We start from the raw sequence: 23,483 nt of genomic DNA, 5'->3' as shown, positions 1-23,483 counted from the left end.
GCCAACACAAGAATAGTTCGATCTTTACTACTCAGCCCTGGCTATGACGTAAATCCTGCTGCCAACTTCCGTTTTCAAATTCTTATGTTGGCTCAGTGTCGACTGAACTTGCTGATATTCAATGAGTGGTATACTTGAATCAAATTAGTATGAAAAATAAAAACGCAATGAAAAATTAAATGCGAATATTTTAAATTAAAATGGAGAGGCTCTAATATATTTTTTCATATTTTAGCACGCAATGTTGATATTATTATGATTGCTATGGCAGAATACTTTTAACATTATTGTTATCGTTAAAAATGGTTATAAATTTCATGCGATTACGAATCAATGCATAAAATAAAATTAAGGTGCTTAAATTCGAATATTTATTTTATATAATTATTTAATACGTAGGTACGCAGAATACATAAAAAGTTATAGGTAATATGACGCCGGATTACGAGTGTAAAAATGTTGTTTGATTGAAACAATCAATAAATGTTATTCATTCTAAAATAAACCATTCAAAAAGCTAAAGCAAACAACACAAATTAATTTTTTTTCTTAATCCCAATGCCAATTAATTGAAATCTAATGAATTTCTCCTATCAATGCAAAAAAAAACTTGTAAATTGAATGTAATATTAGGTACCTACCCACTTATATATGTAATATAAAATAATATACTTATTAAAACATTGCAGAAGTTATCGGGTTTTTGTAATTGTAATTAGAATAGAAGGTAATAATTATTGATTTGCAATAAACATTAAATATGTAGGTTCGTCGTTAAATCTCATAAGATAGGTACATGTTTAAGCTAAAATGTATACAAATTGGATATACTTCTTACTATCAATACGTTAGCATTTCGTGATTTTTTTATATCAATCTATAGAACTAGATAACCTAATGGCAAAGCACAGAGATACCTAGGTACCTATACACTCAAATACTTAAATGTATCATAAATTACACTTTACCTCCTTGATTCAGTTTTTTTCTCTGAGAAAATTTTGTTCAGACAAAGATTATTTGTTGTTTCGAATATGTAACTTGGCGCTCTGTTTAGTTGTCTGACCCGCTTAACCCACGGGTGATCCTTATGTAAATATCACAATTATAGGATATATTTTCAATAAAAACAAATAAGTTAATTGTTAACATTAAGTAAGTGGTCACAATGAATATAAATATTGGCATGGAGATTGAAACATTTCATGTTTTCCATCTAATCCTTTTCTGAAATATTAAAATATGACAAAGTATTCCTTATATGATAATATTATTAAAGTCTACAATTATTGCCATAAAGATGAAAAAAGGTTACAAAAACAAAAATTTCGCCCAATCGAAGTGTCAAAATACGGTGTTTTATTATCCTGTTTTTGAAAATAAATAAGTACCTTTGTAAGTCCCTTTTCATTATCAAATTTAATTTTTACGTTCAAAATAATTTATTTCCAAAATTATTGTTCATGTATATTGGCTTGCATCGAATTTATATCATATTTGTGATTTTGATTTTTTCATTATGTTTAGTTTTATTGAATACTGAAACAATAGATTCTTAATAAACACGTACCTACATTGTTTTAAAAACCCATCTTGTCACATTAGAATCTTTATTTTATTTATCACTATCCCTCAGTTTCTGCGTCGACATTTTATCTACATTTAACTAATTCTTAATAAAAAAGATATTGTGAATCTGTATAGGTACAATGTATACAGAATATATGGGTAAGGCATGATAGACTGCGATTGTCTAATTCACCATGAGATGGCTGACCGAATGAAATCTGCCAGCCAATACCCTGACAGCTGCTAGCTTATATTTTATTATTTTCATTGGATATTTCAAGATGGTAGTTTTATAAAACAGTTAGTCGTTAGTCATTTGCAAAAATCAGCAAATACAGTTTCAGGTTAATGGGTGGTAACGTCATAATCACGTTGTGAATATCATGCGAATCAAATTATGCTAATTGAAAATGTTTATATTGCAGGTAATAATAGTCAGTCGGCATGACTGATGCAGCTCTCAGCAGAACAGAAATCGACACTGGTCTAACTCTTGAGTTTGGACCTTTCGAGACTGTCCACAGATGGAAACGTATGCTGGAATGTGACGAGTTTGTAGGAGCAAGGTACTTTTAATTTTTACTACTTAATGCTGTACATCTAAGTCGGTATTTAGTACAGTGTTTCTATTTAAAGGTCTTTCATATCACTGCGCTTTTACTGTCTAAATATTTTCTAACGGCTCCCTAAAAATAATTGATTAAGGAGTTTTGGTAAGCCTGCCGTATTCCACGCAGTTTTAAATTTTTTTTGACTCAAAGCTACTGACTTCCCAGTGAAGACTTAAAATACTGCTACATATTAATGTTAGAAAAAAATTGAAAATTATTTGAAATATAATCCGACCTTTGTTTACGTCAAGACAGATGGCGCGCGCTGTGGTATATTTTTTAAAACTTTTACAGATTGCTTTGTAATTACTGTGTAATACATTCCTACACATACGGCATCTCTCGTTGGCAAAATAAATTATTTTATAGAATATAATATCGTCTCTGTTCTGGCAGAACACACTAACTGGAGAATACTAGTTTTGAGTAATTTGACTTTGAAGTTTTTAAAATGTTTGAAATGGTCTATCATGTGAGTTTATTAAGTAATCGTAAAAAGGATGACTTTAAAATAAAGACTGTTTATTTATTAAAAAGGTTTCCAGACGGTAAAGTTTGAAATAAGGAACATTTTGGTATAACTAACTCAATATGTCATTTTTTCGAATTAGTGTCTTCTGCCAGAACAGTGACGATATAATCAATAGATTATATAAATAAGTCAATATGCAATTAAAAAATATTTTTCTTAAGAAGGTAGGCTTTAAATAATCACTTAGTATGGAGTCTTCGCCACTTCTTCGTAGTAATCATCCAATGAATATTTCTATGTGTCGATTTCAATTCAACAATGCTAAATGTTATTATAATATTCCTTTTCAGACGGAGTAAACACACGGTCGTGTCGTACAATGACTCCATCTACGTGTTTGGAGGCGACAACAGGAAGTCCATGCTCAATGACCTGATCAGATTCGACGTGAAGGAGAAGTCATGGGGCAGAGCCATATCCATTGGAACTCCACCGGCACCAAGATACCATCATTCTGCTGTGGTAAGTCTTGGAATATATGGAAATATCATTACCAAACTGGACAATGATTGATGATTCTTGTATAAGTTACCCCTGTGAAGTAAGAGTTTAGATGGTTAAAAAGTGGGTTTTCAATGATCCAATAATTGTTAATTTAAAGTTTGATATTTTCATACATTTCGATCACACACTAAAGTTAGGTTAGGTGAGATTCGGTTGGGATAGATTAGGTAAGGTTAGGTTGGGTTTGGTCTAAAAAGAAAGTTATAAAAGGTCGTGCTGTCATCTTCGGCACCATTGCCAAATTGTGTTTTATTTCTTTTGTTTAATGACTATTAATTGCCAAGTAATTCATGATTGTTTTAATTCCTTGTAACTTGAATTATTAAAATATTAATATAGTATATTTTTATGCAGCTAAATTACAAAGATGAGTAGTTTTAATTGTTTTTTTTTGAACAGATGATCTCTTAAAATAATTGTATGTAATTTTATTATTGTCCATATCTTCAAAAAATATTTTTTTTCTTTGATATAATTATATGCTTAAGCCTCAATTACATTGAGCTTCTTTACGAGCTGTTTATTGGCGAATATAGAAGCGGGCGATTCAGCTACTGCGATTTGATGATTACACACAAAACTTTCCATTCGCTGAGAAGCCACAAGCCAGCGACTATTTTGACGGAACGTAGTTGGTTTTTTTACCGGGAGGTTGGTACTGCCCTCTACTGCGCAGACGCAGTAGGCCCACACGCCGGCGTGTAGCGTGTAAAGTTGACCGGCTTTCAACTTTTCTCGGTAGAGTGTTTACAACCTGCTTATTAGCTTATTCGATGATTACACTGGGCGACTTTACAGGCAGATTGTAAATTCGCCAATAAACAGCTCGTAAAGAAGCTCAATGTAATTGAGGCTTTAATAATAATATGCTTAAATAACTTTAATATTGTATATTTTATATCAGTTGACAATGTCCCATTGGAGTGGATGAAATCGGACCTGACAGGAATTGACAGTTGACACCATTAAAGAAATACTTCATCAAGGTATTCTCAATGTATAATATTTTCTCATTCTAGGTGTATGGTTCGTCCATGTTTGTGTTTGGCGGTTACACTGGGGACATCTTAGCGAACTCAAATCTGACGAATAAAAATGATTTGTTCGAATACAAGTTTCAAAACGGACAGTGGGTCGAATGGAAATTCGTCGGAAAGTAAGTACATAATATTTTGTACCTTTGCATATAATTTACTTAACTGCCGCGTGTTAAATGCATGCATATTGTCCGAATTACGAATTAATATTAATTAAGAATGGTAAATGATAAAGAAATACAATATATTTTGATTTATGTGTACTCCAATTTAAATCAGTGAAGATAAAAATAATTTTGCTACCTACCGCATTTCTGGAAAATTAATATTTCATTATCCTGTGTGTTGACTAAACGCGAAATGATGTCAGTTATTTATAATATAGAAAATTATTAATTCATGAATTCTAGTGATGAGCTAATAAATCTTAATATTCTTTCACAAAGTGCAGTTTCATAATAATCATTATTCATACAGTGTACAAATTGCTAAAGATACCTAATGTACTGTATGTAGAATAAGATGGCTTCCGTTAAAAGTAAGAGGTATTTATCTACCATAAGAGATACAATCGTTTCTTAAAATTAATCCAATAAAGATTTAAGTAACTCGCATCATGTTTTATTAAAAATATAAAATATACAGGTAATTTCCAAAATGTCAATAACCATTTGTCAAATCAAAAACAACGCCGAATTGATTTCATTTTTCAATAAGCTAAGTTTCCAGCGCACCCTCAAAAATTACGATCCAAAAAATCACCGGCCGCCACTGGTGTGTACACTTGTTTTAAATTTTATCGAAATTTTAAGCGTAGGTCGTCCAACTCTCGTTTTCCTTATCGGTCAATTGAAAAGGCTGCGTGTTTTGATGTTTTTAGAACTCCGGGTGCACGATCAGCCCATGGCGCCGCGGTGTACGACAACAAACTGTGGATTTATGCTGGATACGACGGTAACGCACGACTCAATGACATGTGGACAATCAACCTTGCGGTAAGTTTCAATACTAATACAATTCAAAAAGTATTGTCCAAATACTTGTATCAATACAAGACACTTGTATCCTCGGTGCGTGCATTTATTTAATTAACCACTGATAAAGGAACCATTAAAACATTTAATGTTTATTTTCACCATCAGTTTATACATAATTATTTTAATAATTATATTGTGCACTTTTCATGCTTTAACCATTTAAAAATTAATTCAATTTAAAGATATTTAAAAAATTTACAGAAAATCGTAATTTTAGAAATGCCAACATTTTAGATTGCCGAAAGCGATGCTGCCATATTATTGATTGATTTGCTAAAATGCTCTCTATGTATAAGATTCCTAAATACCCGATTTTACATTCCCTGAATTCACGTTTTCCCGCTATTTGCGTGTAGTTTCTGCAATCCTGTTTCAATTTCAGTGCATTTAATTCCCGATTTACATTATTATTTTTCACAATTATTTATGTCCGAAATATTTAAAATTCAATTTAATTGAACGCATTCAATTCAAGGCAATTATTGAAATGAATTCCAAATGCATGTGTGAATTCATGGACATAATATCGTCGGTCCCTATTAAAAAAGTCGGATTACGTAAAAGTTATTAAACACTTTAAACATTTATACCACAATCACAGTTTTTTTTTGTTTGTTTGAAAAATTTCGAGATACTCAAGTTAAAAATGACGGATCTACCGAGAGTGTCCGAATAACAATGTCGGTTATTACCAACCGACATTGTTGGCCGGGCGTGGGTGGGCAAGATGCGTCGGATCTGACAGTTGCTGCTATGTTCACCGGACAGACGGATGTTTTTATAAACGTTTAGAAAAGTTTCTGTAACCTGTATTTTTATTCATTATGGCAAGCAGTAGGTTACAAAGGATATTTGATGAAACATCTTTGATTGCTCGTACTGAAAGATAGCATTTTGCAGATCCGACTTTTTTAATAGGGACCGACGATATCTACAGTGCCCAAGACCAAGGCTGAGACCTTGATTATGATTGTATAATTAGTTATGAAAATATTAGTATAGGAAAAATCCCGTAAAAACAGTGATGAATTTTGTAGTTTATTATTGTCTGATTGTGGTGTTGATGGATTCCAGTCGGAGAGTCGTCAATGGGAGGAGGTGGAGCAGAGGGGGCAGTGTCCACCGACGTGCTGCAACTTCCCGGCGGCCGTGGCGCGCGGTCACATGTTCGTCTTCAGCGGACAGAGCGGTGCCAAGATCACGAATAATCTCTTCCAGTTCAACTTTGCCGAGAGAATGTAGGTGTCTATTGAGCAGATACATAGTCATAAGTGGCTTTATGTATCAATTACTTATGCCGCTAAAATTGAGCGATTAGCGACCGTCACACATTTAGACACAGAATTTGTATATTTTACATGTTTCATAAAGTCCTATGTAAAATGTTATTATCTTAATAACAAAGTATCTATTTTAAATGTTTTTGCCTGAGTTGTACCTTTTAAAACATTAAAGTTGTGATTATATTGAGATGTATGTCGCATACTATCACGGTGACAAATTTGGTCTATGGTTTCGCCATTTTGCAGAATATTTTGAACGAACACGATCTCTGTAAATTCAATAATATCTTGAACAGAACCCAACTGCAGACCATAGATAGTGACAACATTCTTACAGAAAATACATAGTGCCAACCGCTAAAAACAAAAAACACGAGATTTTGACATGCATCGAAAATGTGTAGGCATGTAGAAAATGATAAAAAACGGTCATTGAGTCATGCAGGTGTCGATGCAGTGCAGTACAACGTGAGGTGACCTCATTGTTGTTCTGGTGATTTCGGCAGATTTTGCTAACTGACAATGTTCGTTTAAAGGTTCAAATCCTTCTACCCATATTTCTTGTATGCTCCTTCACGTCTGTCTTTTAACTGTTGTATTGTATATAAATTATCTAGGTGGACCCGGATATCAACCGAGCACATCCTGAGGGGGGCTCCACCTGCCCCGGCGCGGCGATATGGTCACACAATGTTGCCGCACGGAAGACATCTTTACGTGTTTGGGGGATCGGCTGACAGCACCCTGCCGAATGACCTGCACGCTTATGATCTGGACACACAGACTTGGTAAATATTGTTATTGTACAGTTTAATCTATTTTACTTGGAGACCTTTTCTCCTTTTTATTTGTTATGAAATATTTTGACTTCCTGTAAAGTCTTTCTCAGACTAACATCAATTATTCGCTGCGTACAGACATGTTCAATCTTGCGCGTCAGTCTAGCACTGCGACTGCGATTGTGTAGTTATTTGCTGAGAAATTTTTTTGTTGACCTAATTTTGTCTGATCACCCTGTTTTGAAGAACATTTCTATTTATTATGAAAGTAATTTTATCCATAGTACATCTAGTGATATCAAAAGAGTATTGATACTTTAACGCAAGGAATCCCAACACTATTGTTTTCTTTAATTCAGTCAAACTTGGTTATTACGAGGAAGATGGGACTGACTGAATTTGCTCGTTATAAGCATTACTCTTTATATCAGAGAATAGGTATTTTTAAATGAGCGGTCACATAACACAATAAGTCGCAATTCAAACAAAAATACACAATTAGAAATTTTCCCCGAAACAAGCATGGCATTCATAAAGTACAAAAGAAGTTGTTTATTGTAAGGAACGCTGGTAGGTACCTACTGACTTCAGCTTGGATTTTTTAAATGAGATTTCAACCGTATCCGTGGATATTTTTTCAGTGTTGTCGGTGAAAACACCAATTAGGTATAGGTAAATCATTTTACAGTGGCACCATAGGCGTTACGCGTATGTATTGGAATTGCTTGCTGCAATGCCTGGTTTAATGCTAACAAACAATACCACTACAATTGCAAGTCGCTTTTTCCGTACCCATGGTGCCACTGTAGAACGATTTACTTATACCTAGACACTTAACTAGTGACGTAAACGTAATCCGATCCCGGCGGCATCGGTCTACGGTCGGATTTTATTGCTTAGGGTCGAAAATATTTTTAAACGATCGATACATTAACAGTTTTAAGAAAATTTTTGACTATATTTTTGCTCGGTATATCCGATAAGGAGCTCGTTATAAAAGTGTATAAATGTATGGAGAAAATCATAAACTAAAATGTCAACGAATGTTTCCTCATTACATCCGAGATGTCGCTATGTCCGTGATCGTAATAACCGAGTTTGACTGTAGTTTTAAAAAGACATTTTTTTTCCACAACCAAAATTTAATGAAGAAATGCACTGTCAAAGATCATGAAAATTAAATTTATAATATGATAATGTATTATTCTTTTTATACAATGTACTAAATGTGTTACAAACCCTTGAAAAAGTGCATGACATGGTATTATGTATTACTTGGACTGATGGAAGAAAATAATAAAACGTAGAACGACATTGGCCATCTTAACATCTCAAGAAATAATAATAATTACAAGATAAAAAGAACTTTTTATATGCAACATTTTTAAATTTTCTGTTGAATTATTATGCTCAATATGCTCAAACTTGTACTTGATATGAAGTAAATAAAAAACAAACAAACAAACAAATATAGAATACTGAAATGTCATTTTGGCATTTCATTTTGATTTCCATAGTAACGCACGTATATATTAATAATTTAGTTGCTAGGACCACCCCTTTAGCAACCAATAATAGTCTTTTACTTTTTATGGATTTTTCTGAAATTAATTTCCATACAAAACGGAATTAACTGAAAATGAATTCAATTCTGCTTAAAGATGGCTAAAAGTATTAAAAGAATGCATTGGCATCGTGTTCTGATATATTCTAAAAGTTTCAAATGTCTAGCTAGTCGGGAAGTTAGTTAAAAATCGATGGCAAGATTTGTACTGGACAGAACTCCCAACTGCTACAAGCTATCAGAAATTCCTAATGAGGCACTTGATGCACTCATACACAAGTAAAACTACATTTACCCATGTGAAAATAAATAATGTTGTGTGTTAACTTGGGAGGTGCAAGAGTTGGCGATGGACCGAGGGAAGTGGCGCGTACTTGTGCTTGCCCTATGCCCCGATGTTGGGTCGTGACAGGGTGGAAGAAGAAGAAGAAGGTGTTAACTTGAGTTTCACTGACACAACTATGATGAATTCTGTATGGGAAAATTTAAAAATTCTTTTTCAGAAACTTTAAACTTTTAAAAAAAAAGACATTTTTTCATGGCCATTAATATGTATACGCATTGTTTCTTCTGTCTTCAGGTCTGTGATCCACCCTTCTGTGGACTCTCAGAAACCATCAGGCAGGCTGTTCCACGCAGGTGCGGTCGTGGGTGATGCCATGTACATCTTCGGAGGAACTGTCGACAATAATGTCAGGAGCGGAGAGATGTTCAGCTTTCAGGTTGGCAAAAATTGGTATAATACATAATATGCACTCGAACCCATATGCTCTCATGATTATGTTATCTTAAATTGTTGTTTCCAGTTCTCGTCATATCCGAAGTGCACCCTCCACGAGGACTTTGGTAAACTGCTGGGCTCTCATCAGTTCTGCGATGTGGAGTTTCTGGTGGGTGCTGATGAGACGCCCGTTTCCTGTCATCTGGCCATCGTTGCTGCCCGATCTACCTTCCTCAAGAACAAGATCAAGTAAGTATTGACAACTTTTTTCTTTAATAATATTTTTTTTAATGTCTCCATTTTCCAGTTCCAGAATTGAGGGCTCTGGTTTCATAACTCACAATCTCCATCAATATTTGTTTTTGGCAAATTGAAAAAAACAGTTTTCTCTGTATAGTTTAAAATGAATAGTGTAAATTATTGTTGTATTCAATGCATTATCGATAAGGAAATGGGCTGTAATAAAAAAAAATGTTAACTTCTGCTAGAAACACAAAATATCTTCATTTTAAACATGGAGAACGTTAGTTTTGCTGTGAGTCTATGGAGATTGTTAGTTTAGAACCGTGGAACAGACGTTTACACCATCACGGATAAACAAAAAACTGTCAGCCATGGGAGTTCAATGTAGCACTATTATTGGCTGGAATGGAGGTTGTTAGCTTAGAAAGTAACAAGTATTTGGAGAATGTAAGTTTGAAAATAAATCATACTTTCACATTCGTTTTAAATAGGAGTTTGGGTGTTTAGAATGTTTTGTCATACTTTCAATGGACGATGTGAATATAAAGAATATTGCTGAATCATTTTTAGTATATTGTGGAGTTTTTAAGTTATAAAACCATAGCCCTCAGATAATAAATGGGTTTTCAAGGTTCTGGTTTTATTTCCAGCTCTGATGTTAACTAAATTACGTGGATAAAATTGACGAGTTGCAGTTGTGTAGAGTTTGTTTAGGATAATATGTTGATGAAATCTAATTATACATTACCTAATAGGATAATTTTTTCATGTCTACTTCCTTGCAGGGCTGCAATTGAGCTACGCGACAAAGAAGACAGTGGTCCAGATGGAAAGGAAGGCAAGGAGGGCAAGAGTGGGCTGCTGCAGGTGAAACTGTCAGAGACAGAGCCGGAAGCATTCCGCATGGTGCTCAAATACATCTACACCGACAGGATCGACCCTACCGAGAAGGGTACACTGATTATTACATATAATTATCTCTTAAAACTATCAGATACGTGTTATTTAAAGTTCTTCAATATATTCGTATTGACACTACCTTCATGTGAATCACCAAAAATCATTTGAAAGATTACCATATCGTCTATGTAAGTTCAATATCGCGGAAGAACTATTTGTCAAAATGTTCACGAGGGATAAAAAAACTTTGCAATTTCGTCAATAAAAAAGATAAAAAATAAATGTATATGCAGTTTATTGTGTCGTCCTGTTTATATTAGAAAATATATTTTTACTCTCGTATGCGTCTGTGCAAATTAATTGCCATTGGATTATTTTGTAAATCAGTTGAACCTTACGCGGTATTGCCGCAACTCTCCGCTCGTCCGCTGTATTGGATATAGGGATATACGCGGTCATGCTTGCTTCTTTAGTATAGATAGTAACCGAGTGTAAGTAGTCTATTGGTCAATTTCAAAATTTGAATGGACTAATCAATGTGGCTTGTGCCGTTTAACCGAGAGCGCCAAAATTATGTATTTTGTACATATTGGCTCATACGCAGTATTGAACTTACATAGACATATTCTCATTATTAAAATTTCAATATTTTTTCAAACGAAATAATAAAAGTGTATATAGGTTTGAGCAAAGATATTGAAGAGTTCGATAGAGATGGATCCTAATGGTATAAAAGTGAAAGGGACCACAAAGGGACGTGAGCTATAGGTCAATCTCAGAACTTTTCCAATAGGGAAGAACCCAGACATAAAATGTCCACGACTTCTCTAAGTTATGCAAGGCCAAATATAACATTCTTTAACAGCATTCATTTACTCATCTCACTCATTAACTGTTTCATGATTTTTAGAGAGACTGTTGATAAATTTGCTCTCTAAATCAGGCGTAATGCTAATTTCTTTGTGTTTTATGTGCATGTTCTATATATATCGAATGACCTTAATTTTTTTTACAACGTTTTTCTTAGCTCGTATTCTTATTTGTCCGGTACAGATTTGGTATTCGATTTTTAACTAACTTCCTGACTAGCTAGACATTTGAAACTTTTAGAATATATCAGAACACGATGCCAATGCATTTTTTAAATACTTTTAGCCATCTTTAAGTAGAATTGAATTCATTTTCAGTTAATTCTGTTTTGTATGAAAAGTTATTTCGACACCATTATTGGTTGCTAAGCGGATGGTCCTAGCAACTAAATTATTAATATATACGTGCGTTACTATGGAAATCAATATGAATGTCAAAATGACATTTCAGTATTATTTCTATCAAGTACAAATTTTTTTGATCGTTTAAGCTAGTCAAGTCAAGTTTATATGATTCAACAGAAAATTTAAAAACGTTGTATATAAAAAGTTCTTTTTATCTTGTAATTATACGTTCTATACACGTTTTTTGTGATATCTCAGAATAAAACAAAATGGACAAAGTGAATTTTGGAAATAGGCGACTCAATATAGTCCGTCCGTCTCATAATCCGTTGTTAACTCTAAATACCTAAATTATCGACTTACCAAATTTTGGCAGCAACCCTGCGAATGCAACATCTTTGGGTTTGAAGAACTGTATCAAAGAAATCTGCTGACAAATTCTTGCATCTAAAATATCCTAATTGAATAATAATGCAATATAAATTGTTACGTGTTCAGTCTCGGAGCCATTCTGTCCTTGGATGGTTGAGCTGGTGATGGAAGTGTACGGGGCCGGTGTCCGTCTGTTGATCCCCCGTCTGCAGAAGCTGTGCGCCAGGTACCTGCGCGCCGGCATCGGACCAAACACCGTTCTGCATGCCCTCGCCGCAGCCCACACTCGCCATCTGCCCGCTGTCAAGGAGTACTGCCTCAGGTACTTTAAGCACTCCGTATCCATGTGTATATCTTGTTAACGATATGTGAAATTTTTGAGTTGCAAAATTGAAACAGGAACATTCACTTATACGCATTTGGCATTTTTTTCCTAACAAATTGACTTATCGGAACCACATTATAGCACTAACTCATATTTTAACATGTTGAGGGTTGGTTCCTTGTTGCATTATACCGTCCAATTATCATGTTGTCACCAAGCTTAGAAATCAAACTGGAAGAGGCCGACACTTAAATGCCTTTACATAAAAAGAATTATCAGCACACTATTCCGACAAAGCGTTTTCAAATCATTTTTGTTATCTAAAGTGCCTGAGTCTGTTTGATTTCCTTGCTTTTCCAATTCGGCCTCTAAAGCGTCAATTACATTGAGCTTCTTTACGAGCTGTTTATTGGCGAATTTACAATCTGCCTGTAAAGTCGCCCAGTGTAATCATCGAACAAGCTAAGCAGGTTGTAAACACTCTACCGAGAAAAGTTGAAAGCCGGTCAACTTTACATGCTACACGCCGGCATGTGGGCCTACTGCGTCTGTGCAGTAGAGCGCAGTAGCAACCTCCCGGTAAAAGAACGAACTACGTTCTGTCAAAATAGTCGCTGGCTTGTGGCTTCTCAGTGAATGGAAAGTTTTGTGTGTAATCATCAAATCGCAGTAGCTGAATCGCCCACTTTTAAATTCGCCAACAAACAGCTCGTAAAGAAGCTCAATGTAATTGACGCTTTAGGAACAAAGAAACCTATTTCAATTTTTAGTGATTTTGAGTTACGTATGGTACTGGATATAAAATAACATATTACGTTAAGTGATAAAGAGAAGTGGTTGGAAAAGAGTGTTTGGTGTTTCCTGTTTAACAATCTAATTAATTAGTCCTGCAATAAATTTAGTGGTGATAATAATAATGATGTTTAGTTAATGCCACTTTCCTCAAAATGGCTGCCGCAACCTTATAGTCGATATGATGCTTCTTCTCAATTCTTTTCTGACTTACAAGAATGTTTTATATGGGTTTAGGTTTATTGTGAAGGAGTCGAACTACAATCAGATAGTGATGTCGTCTGAATTCGAGAGTCTGGAGCAATCGCTGATGGTGGAAGTGATCCGGAGACGGCAACTGCCTGCGCCAAGGTGCGCCCCAGACCCTGCCGACGAAGTCAGCGAAGGTATGTTATATTGCTATTTCATATACTTATCAATAGATTTTATTTATATATTCTAATGGATTTAAGGTTTGTACTATTATGTAAAAAAAACGGTGTGTGTACTTATGTACGCACATTAAAAGTTATACTTCTTTGGCGTAACAAAACAACTATACTACGTAAACAAAATAACTTATGATAAACTAGATTCTTTGACTAGCTCTTAATTATCTTGTTAAATTACACACTCAAGAAAAAGGACCGCTTATTGGAACGCCGTTGGTTTATTTCTACACACTTTAACTTATATTACTAAATTATGTAATGGTTTCTTGTTGTTTAGTACCAACTGTCATTCTGACGTTTAATAGTTTGTAATGTAAGGTTCGAATCCTGGGTCTAGCAAGTATACATATTGTTTTTCAATTTGTGTGTGTCAGGGTACGGACCTAATAGGTTGAGCAAGTGGCTTACATCCATTTCTCATAAAAAACAAAATCTGTCAATACAAACCTCTACTCTGTGGAGGCCCATATGATCCTATTAAGATCGGACATGGTCGAAAGAAGAAAATTGCAAATGGCCGACAATAATAAATTCACTGCCTAGGCAACGGAACAATTCTAAACTATAATATTATACTGTATAATCGTCACGAATGCAGTATCATAGTGTGGCGTAAAGGTAGTGTGTTCGGCTGATAACCGAACAATCGGTTTTTCGAATCCAATTGTGAAAAAATAAATTATGTATTACATGTCACACGCCAAAAATACACTCTGATCTGATTTCCCAAATGCGCCAAAAGAAGTATAACTTCAAAAATATCATCTTGAATATTAATCTTGGTTTTGTAAATTTCCAGGAACGACATTGGAACAAGACATGGCTGTATTCTTGCAGAGCGGAGGTCGGGAGTTGTGCGATCTGGTGCTGGTGGTGGGAGGAGTGTCGGTGCCGGCGCACAAGTCTGTTTTGGCCGCTCGCTGCGACTACTTCGAAGCTCTCTTCAGATCATTTATGCCGCCTGATAACACTGTCAATGTAAGTATCAAGTTGAGCAATCTATCTAATGAATTTATCCAAACTACGAATTATCCAAAACTCCTTCTATAGAGATGGAGCCTAAATGTGTGAAGTTGAAGCAAAGAAGTTATAAATGAGTTTGCATTAATGACGTATAAAAAGATGTTACGATGATTAATTAGTAGCCAAAAAAAAATCTACACTTTGGCATTATTGTTTGGTTAATAAATATTGTAAAATTTGTGTAAAACTGTTTAAAACACCACTCGAGTAAGTAAGCACAATAAACATAAACAATGGCAGCCATTTTGTGTGAGAGAGAAAATGGAATGGCAACTGAATGATGTTAATATTTGTGGAGTTTACCAACTTGGCCATGCTTGATGCGTTTGCTAAATAATTTCAATTGTCATAACAGAAATAATAATATATAAGGCTCCTATTTATAGTCCGAATTCTTTGGAATTGCCTATAGATAAATCTTATTTCAGAAAGTTCTGTGAAACGGGTTTGAGTCCTCTGGGTGTCGTATTTTTTCTTGTAGTATGTAACTTATATAATATTCAGTCAAACTTGGTTATTACGAAGAAGATGAGACCGACTGAATTTGCTCGTTATAAGCGTTACCTGTTATATAACATTTTTCGCGCCACAGTCTATTTAATTATAGAACATAAAAAATCTGACAATCATCATAAAAATACCCGAAACAAGCATGGCATTCATAACTACAAAAGATCTTTATTGTAATGAAGTGCTGAGCCGCCGGCGCTGGTAGGTGCCTACGGACTTCACAAAGCTTGGATTTTTTACATGCAATTTCAACCATATGCGTGGATACTTTTTCAATGTTGTCGTCGAAAACACCAATTACGTACTTAAGACACTTAACTAGTGTCATAACGTAAACTGTGTAGTTAACTGCCTAGGGTTGCCTTAATTGCTTAGGGTTGAAAATTTTGTTTTTAAACGATCGACACATTAACTTAACCGTTTTGCTCGGTATACCCGAGAAGTAGCTTGTTATAAAAGTGAATGGAGAAAATCATAAACTAAAATGTCAACGAATGTTTCCTCATTACATCCGAGATCTCGTTATTTCCGTGATTGTAATAACCAATTTCGACTGTATGTATTTTACTGATGCATGTAAATGTAAATGAACTCTAACTTTCAGATTCAAATCTGCGACATTTGCCCATCCCGCGAGTCTTTTGATTCTCTGATGAGATACATTTACTACGGAGAAACCAAGATGCCACCCGAAGACTCCCTGTATCTGTTTCAAGCTCCGTTTTATTACGGTAAGGCCTGTTTTCATTAATTTAAACACATTAGGTATGTAATATGAAGTGGAGGTACGCCTAGTTAATTTAGTAATGAGGAAAAATAGAATACGTTACACTGCTCTGACAGGACTGTGACAAGAGGCTGCGTGATCCGGCTTCTCATCTCCCCATTACTTGTAATCGTAATTCTATGTATCAGGCCTTATATATTATAATTTATATAACTTATATATTAAGAGAAACGAATTGGTTAGGAAGCAGACAAGAGTACGCAATGTAATAGACGTTGCCAAACAGCTGAAATGGAGATGGGCGGGGCACATTGCTCGCCGAAAGGACGGCCGCTGGACAAATGCCGTCATCCAGTGGTACCCAAGGGGCACGAAACCGCCACAGGGTCGCCCTAAAAGCCGCTAGATTGACGAACTGGTAAAGTTCGGCGGAAATACGTGGCAGCGAACGACACAGGACCGAGAGAGTTGGAGAAAGCTTGGGGAGGCCTTCATCCAGCAGTGGATTGACCCCGGCTGATGATGATATTGTAATACTTCTGTTTTTTTCTTTTCAGGTTTCACCAACAACAGACTTCAGGCGTTCTGCAAGCAAAACCTGGAAAACAATGTGACGTATGAGAATGTCATCCCAATATTACAGGCGGCTGATAAGATGAACGCATCGGAAATCAAAAACTACGCACTCACAATGATCGTGCATCATTTTCCCAAGGTTCACTTCATTTACAATTTTCATTCATATAGTCCAGTAATAGGGGAAAACCTTCTCTGGAAACTAAACAGAATTATGCCATTAAATCATACATAATTTTAGATATTTTATGGATAGAAGAATATGTTTTATCTATTATGGGTTGATTAGGCATGGTTTAATTGAACTTAAAGAAATGAACAAACAATATGTGTAATATATAAGTATGACTGACACACTTTAGCGTGCACTATTATTATGTCAGATCTTCACAGTCTACCTCCACCTTTCGCAGTATTGTACCTCGGGTCTTTCATCAAGGATGTTATGTGACATTTAATTTAATAATTACCTTAGAAACCCCTTGTCTAGCATCACATTATACAGTAAAACCTCGTTAATAAGAACACAGATAATTCGAAATTCCCCATAATTCGAAATTTTCGCAAAAAAAAAAGTCCCTTGAACATTATTTTCATATAAAACCATACCTTTAGTTCGAATTTCGTAATTCGAAATGATTTCAGAGTCCCGGCATACAAAATATTCAATAAATCGTAATAAAGTACACTATTTCATGAGCCAGTTATTGAAAATTGTGACAGGCTTTTCTTAAAACATCATAAATTACTTATTTTAAGAAGGTAATATAAATAATCCTGACATTTTATGACCCATTAACACACACGAAACCGGAAATTTGGTAGGCACAGCTCTGATCGCAAACGATTTTAATGAAAATCAAAAAAAAAATTATATTTTTCCCTCATACATTTCATAATTCGTAATTCGAATTTTTTTTCGATTTTCGGTCCCGTGGAATTCGTGTTGACGAGGTTTTACTGTATATTTAAGTTCCATCTCTATAAAAAAATGTTTCTTTGATTGGGTTTCATCGCTCATCGTGTGAGAGGTACATATTAACAGATTTGAATGTTTTCCACAGGTGGCTAAGCTTCCGCAGCTAACGAAGTTGAGCAAGGAGCTGCTGGTGGATATAATCCAGGCGCTGGGGGACGAGATGAGCGAGGCTCGCATATGCCAGGACATGTCTTCCGCCAGCCTACACAGTGACGCATGATCGCAGGCCGCCTGTGAGATATGCGCCAAAGAGGCCGCCTATTCACAAGCCCGATAGAACAACCCACACCTCAAATATTGACACGCCGCAATAGTCAACATCCGTCTTTTGATAACGTCAGCTGAAACAAGGATCGTAACCTCAAATATTGATAAGTCATAACTGGAAAGCTGATGCACTGACTACTTCTATTGTGTGACAAGTTTCGTGTTAAAAGTCTGACTATATTATCATTATTTAAAGTTTTGGAGTGTAATAAAATAGAACTACTTTTACATTACATAAATTGACTTATGTTACGTCATAGCTGTTCACGGGCAGCAGGAGACATCTACGATAAAATTGCGAGGAATAAATAAGCATTTCCAAATCGATTACATGTAAATTGTACGTAAAAATTTTTGCCATAACACAGTTCGCAGTGAGCTTTCTTTTCGGAAAGAGATGAAATTCAATATGAACATTAATTCAATATGAACATTAATTCAATTTTCATAGCTGATTTTGGCAAAATTCATGAATTCAAGAATGAAAACCTAACCTAACCTAACAAATAATCCAGTATATCAGCTATTTTCAAAATTTGTTTGCTTCTTGCTTTCTGTAAACCGACAAGAACCGTGTTTTATTTAGACATGAATTTTATTATGTCTACTATACGACCCAAAGATATTGGACGGTCTTACGTACGTACGTTATATACAGCCATTTATTTCTGATACAACATTTCACGGTGAAGTGTGATACGGTGAACTGCATAGGTACAAGTTTCCGGACACGGTCCAAATTAGATTGGTTACAACATGTGTATGATATTTCGTCACTATGCACTGTTTGAAAAGATTTGATTTTTACGAATAATTGTCTGATTATTGCGACGGAAGTGTTTATTTCGTTCTTCCAAATATAAACTAACTTTTTTTTTCTGAAATCTTTATCAATCCATTTCTCGTTGTCGGTTTCTTTATAGGAATACAAAAAAGCGTGGGTGTTGTCAATTTACTTTCCGAGATAATTGCAATTAACACAAACATTAAAATTATCACTTCTGCGTAATATAATTGGACACTTCTCATTCCAATTTATGGATGTATTTAATGTGCTATTGTTTCCAACAGGAAGCTCGCTTTCTGAGGTTGATATTTTTGACTTATGTGGTAGTATATATACCTACCCAAACATCACAGATATACGAATTCGGATAGAATGGGATCTCTGATAATTCGGAAAAATCCCATGATTATTTTTATTTCTTTAATTACCCTGTTTTATTTATAGTTACCAAACCGCTCGTAAAGAACTGCTATGGAATATAATTTTGACGCTAGAAATATCAAGTTTGTTTGCTGTAACAGTCAAATTTTATAGATAATTATTTCTTATTTGACAAAAAATTTTCAAAAAGAAATAATTTCATACCTATTGTATGTTTTTCTATATGTATTTATTAATAGCTTTCTTAATTTACTAAAAAAATATAAACAGAAATAATCTCGGCTACATTCCAAAGTAGGTTTGTATCTAATAGTATTTTTCTATTGATTATATTAATGTACCTAGCATGTAGTTATTTATAAGAATATATCTACATCTACATAATAATTATAATGTCCTTTTTTTAAACTGAATTTAATGTAGGTTTTATAAAATGACTAACACCCTGGGTGGAATAGTGGTAGAGTGTCACTATCAGTATCCACAGTTCACAGACTCCAATCCCGCATCTGTTAAATACACATGTTGTCGTTACAATGTGTTTATGAATCAAGGGAACGGAGTTGGTTGAAAAACTCCATTTAAGAAACCTTTTCAGGAGACTGGTGGTCAATGAACAAGTGAAAAGCTAAAAAACAATTATATTTATTAATGCATTATAAACTGTGGTTTCTATCTGTCTTTGTAAAATAGAATATTCCACAATTATTCATTCTTATGACAGCCAAATTCACTACGTTTTATTGAAATTATTATACACGAAATGCCTGTCTGCATCATACTTTTGTGCCGCAGTGATTCTCAACCTATTTTGTTTGGCGGAACCCTTGAGACATTTTTTAATATTTCAGAGAACCCCGACGTGGCTGACACAATATAATATATTATGAAGGTCTAGAGGGGTAAATTAAAAAATTGTTTTGTAAACCGTAAGCTGACTTAAAATACCATCGATTATTTTTAGTTTCAAATTTTATCTAAATTCATTACCTACTATGTTTTATTATTTTTGAGTGGCTATTTTAAAAGGTACGACACGATGGCCGAGTGTTTACCATGTCGGTCCCAGGTCTGGCAAATATTGTTTTTCAATGTGTGTTCGAGTCAGAGTATGGATCAAATAGGTTGGGCAAGTGGCTAACATCCATTTCTCGTAAATACAAAAATCTGTTAATACAAACTCTGTGGAGGTCCATATTTGTGATCTTCTTATGTATAATAATAAAATTTTAAAAGGATATCAGCAAAGAAGATCTTGACAAGATTTCTAAATGCTTCGTTGTTTGAAAATACATATTTCATGAGCCATTCGTTGAAAATTGTGACAGATTTTTCTTATAACATCATAAATTACTTATTTTAAGAAGGTAATATAAATAATCCTGACATTTTTTTTTCGATTTTCGGTCCCATGGAATTCGTATTAACGAGGTTTTACTGTAAGTCACATTTCGACACCTCCTACGTAAAAGGCTGGATCTGCGTTTTTGGGCTATTTTGACTTCATCGCCTTTATTAAATAATTTTAAAGATAATAAAACGATGATATTAAAAAAAAACAAAAATCCGATCAGTATTTTACAGGTATAACTAAATAATTATGATTCCAGCATTTAAATTTTAAATTCACGTTGTGGTGTCATTAAAATTTATTGAAATCGTACTGCTGAAAAGTTACCATTTTGCAGATACGACCTTATATCGTCGGCGTAGATGTCAAGGGAGCCAAGCCACAAATTTGGCGAAAATGAGTAAAGTACATAAAAGCATTTTAAAATCATCAAAGATACAGTGGTCAATGGATTTAAGCCACAAAACTCTTTTGACTACCACACACGTGTGCCAACTGTACATTTCAATATTCAGTGGTCAAGAGATATAACACACATAACTTCTAAGATACTATTTTTTTTAGTTATTTGTACAAAATAATATAAAGATAACACCATAAAGTATATTCTATGTTCAAAGTTTCACCTTTATATCTTTAAAAACAAAAAAATGTTACTTTTTTTTGTCACACAAAATCTTTGCGCGCATATTTCTCAGCATTATGATTTTGTGGACTGGCTCCCTTGACATCTACGGCGACGATATGTAGTGGGTGTCGATTCAATTTTATTTCCAAAAGGATAAACATTTTTTCGCAGGTTTTTGCGAATTGTTGCAGAACCTCAAACACTGTGTGCAGAACCGCAGAGTTTCGCAGAACCTGGTCAGAAATCACTGCGTTTGGTGTAAAATAATTGTTGTACATCCAAATAGGGAATTTAAAAAAATATTTTCGTATTCAAATACAAAATAATAATATGTCTATTTCATCGTTGATTTTCACCCAATCCGATGTATTGAATTGATATTTTCAAGACATAAATTAGTATCATTTGAATATGTATTTTTATATAAATTATGGCTCTAATCTAAAATGGTTTTTAATACTATAATCTGTTACAATTAAATGGTTATTATTACTATCGAAGTGTATCTATTTGTGGAAGAAATGTTTTTCGAATTATTTTTACGATCCAACTGAAATATTTTTATAAACGGCAGTTTAAGTTTTCATAATCTACTAATTTATGAAAAATATCATGTGCTAGAAACTAAGTAAAATATTAATACTTGTTAACAAATAATTTAATGTCATCTTGTGATTATAGTAGAGAATCGAATGAACAGTAATTTGAACTGTGATAAAAAAAAAATGAAAGATATTGAGAATAATATATATTTTGTGAACATAACGATACCCCCAGTTCAATAGGGGAACAACTCATAAAACCTTGTTCCAAGATAATGGCATTTGAATTTTTTTGCAGTAATTCTCATTTTAATTTTAAAGCCTTGATTTCGTTGAAAGTGTATGTTTTTTTATATTTAATTTAGTGGAATTCATCGATGCACAATGAAGTTGTACAATTTAATAAGGAAATAACCAATAAATTTGATTATATAACGGAATTACTGATTAATCTCAGAAAGGGTTATTCGATTTTATGACACATTGAAGACATTTTTGACTATTTTTTTTGCTGAATTATAAAGAGAAGACTTTTCTACATCGAATGGCATTCTTAACTCAAAACCTTTAAATTTTGAGTTGTTCCCCTATTGAACTGTGGTATCGAATTAATATTACACCTATCCCACTTTTTAAAATGTCTTTGTATGACTTATTGTATTTCTTGACAGCTGTCATATGTCAAATGCATTTTCGATAAGCGATATCATTGGTTATTTTATAGCTTGTGCTCCAATGACTGTTGGCCTATCCAAAGATATTGAAAAAAACTTTATAATGTAGAGATGGAGCCTAATAGCGCCTGTAAACGTGCATGGATTTACTTGCACCAATAGTGCGTATTTTAAACTATTGGGATAATAACTGTTTACACCTTAAAGTGATGACTGTCTCGCCAATCTCATTCTTCAAGAGTAAGCAAGATGCGATGTTGGCATTTTATGCTATTATTTGACAGTTGTGAAAATCGGTTAACCACAAAATGAGTCTGCACAAGCGCAGATATTGTGCAGTCCAATTGTCCCATGAAAATTAAGAAGCTTCTCAACTATTTAATCCATGCATGCAATCATGCACAATAATACATGTTTACATGTGCTTTTTTTTGTTATGGCCGTGAAAATAAGTACTATCAGCAGTAAATCCATGCCTTTGTAAACAGGGTATTATAGGCCATCCATGGACTGAAACCGTATGCGATTTCGAACCGTGTGCCATACTAAGCTTATCTTTACTGTTCATGGAAATATATTTTCACAAAGTATATTATAAGCATCTGCGGGTCTATTCTATGCTTATCGACCGCTAAAGTGATAAAGTGAAAAATATTATCAAACTTAGGGTAGGTTTGTATCAAAATATTAGCACTTATTGTAACAATTACACGAAGCCGGTTTTTATTGTTGCAATAAGTGCTATATTTTAACAGCACCTATCTTGCTGCTGTTAAAATATCGCACTTATTGCAACAATAAAAACCGGCTTCGTGTAATTGTTACAATAAGTGCTAATATTTTGATACAAACCTACCCTAAGTTTGATACTATTTATCAATTTAATGTTCGATAAGTATAGAATAGACCCACAGATCGTATCTGTTTATACCATACAGTTACACCTACAAATTTAGTGAAAATATATTTTCATGAACAAAAATCATAAGTTTAGTGTGGCACACGGATCTAAACCGCATACGGTTTCAGTCCATGGATGGTCTCTTAGTGTATGAAATTGAAGCAAAAAAATTAACACTGGTCTACTAATTAAGTTAGCTACAAGTGACTTTGTATTGTAGGTT

The 23,483-nt window shown here is 34.2% G+C and overlaps 1 protein-coding gene across 1 annotated transcript; it reads left to right on the top strand.

The window, feature by feature from the left end:
- Positions 1-1,331: 1,331 nt before the first annotated feature.
- On the top strand, positions 1,332-19,816 carry Lztr1 (Leucine zipper like transcription regulator 1). Its single transcript, XM_085950764.1, has 16 exons — positions 1,332-1,395; positions 1,995-2,135; positions 3,003-3,174; positions 4,236-4,372; positions 5,134-5,248; positions 6,365-6,528; positions 7,191-7,361; positions 9,497-9,638; positions 9,723-9,886; positions 10,666-10,832; positions 12,493-12,688; positions 13,721-13,869; positions 14,714-14,892; positions 16,052-16,178; positions 16,732-16,889; positions 17,815-19,816. Exons 2-16 carry the CDS (start codon positions 2,014-2,016, stop codon positions 17,947-17,949), a joined length of 2,298 nt encoding a protein of 765 aa, XP_085806890.1. The 5' UTR covers positions 1,332-1,395; positions 1,995-2,013; the 3' UTR covers positions 17,950-19,816.
- The last annotated feature ends 3,667 nt before the right edge of the window (positions 19,817-23,483 follow it).

Source organism: Rhyacophila brunnea, unplaced genomic scaffold (assembly GCF_057557595.1).
Source record: "Rhyacophila brunnea isolate RB1 unplaced genomic scaffold, BYU_Rbru_1.0 scaffold_23, whole genome shotgun sequence".
In the NCBI taxonomy this organism is placed as follows: Eukaryota; Metazoa; Arthropoda; class Insecta; order Trichoptera; family Rhyacophilidae; genus Rhyacophila; species Rhyacophila brunnea.
The sequence above is the reverse complement of the archived record's forward strand: the minus strand, read 5'-3'. Positions and strand labels throughout refer to the sequence as shown.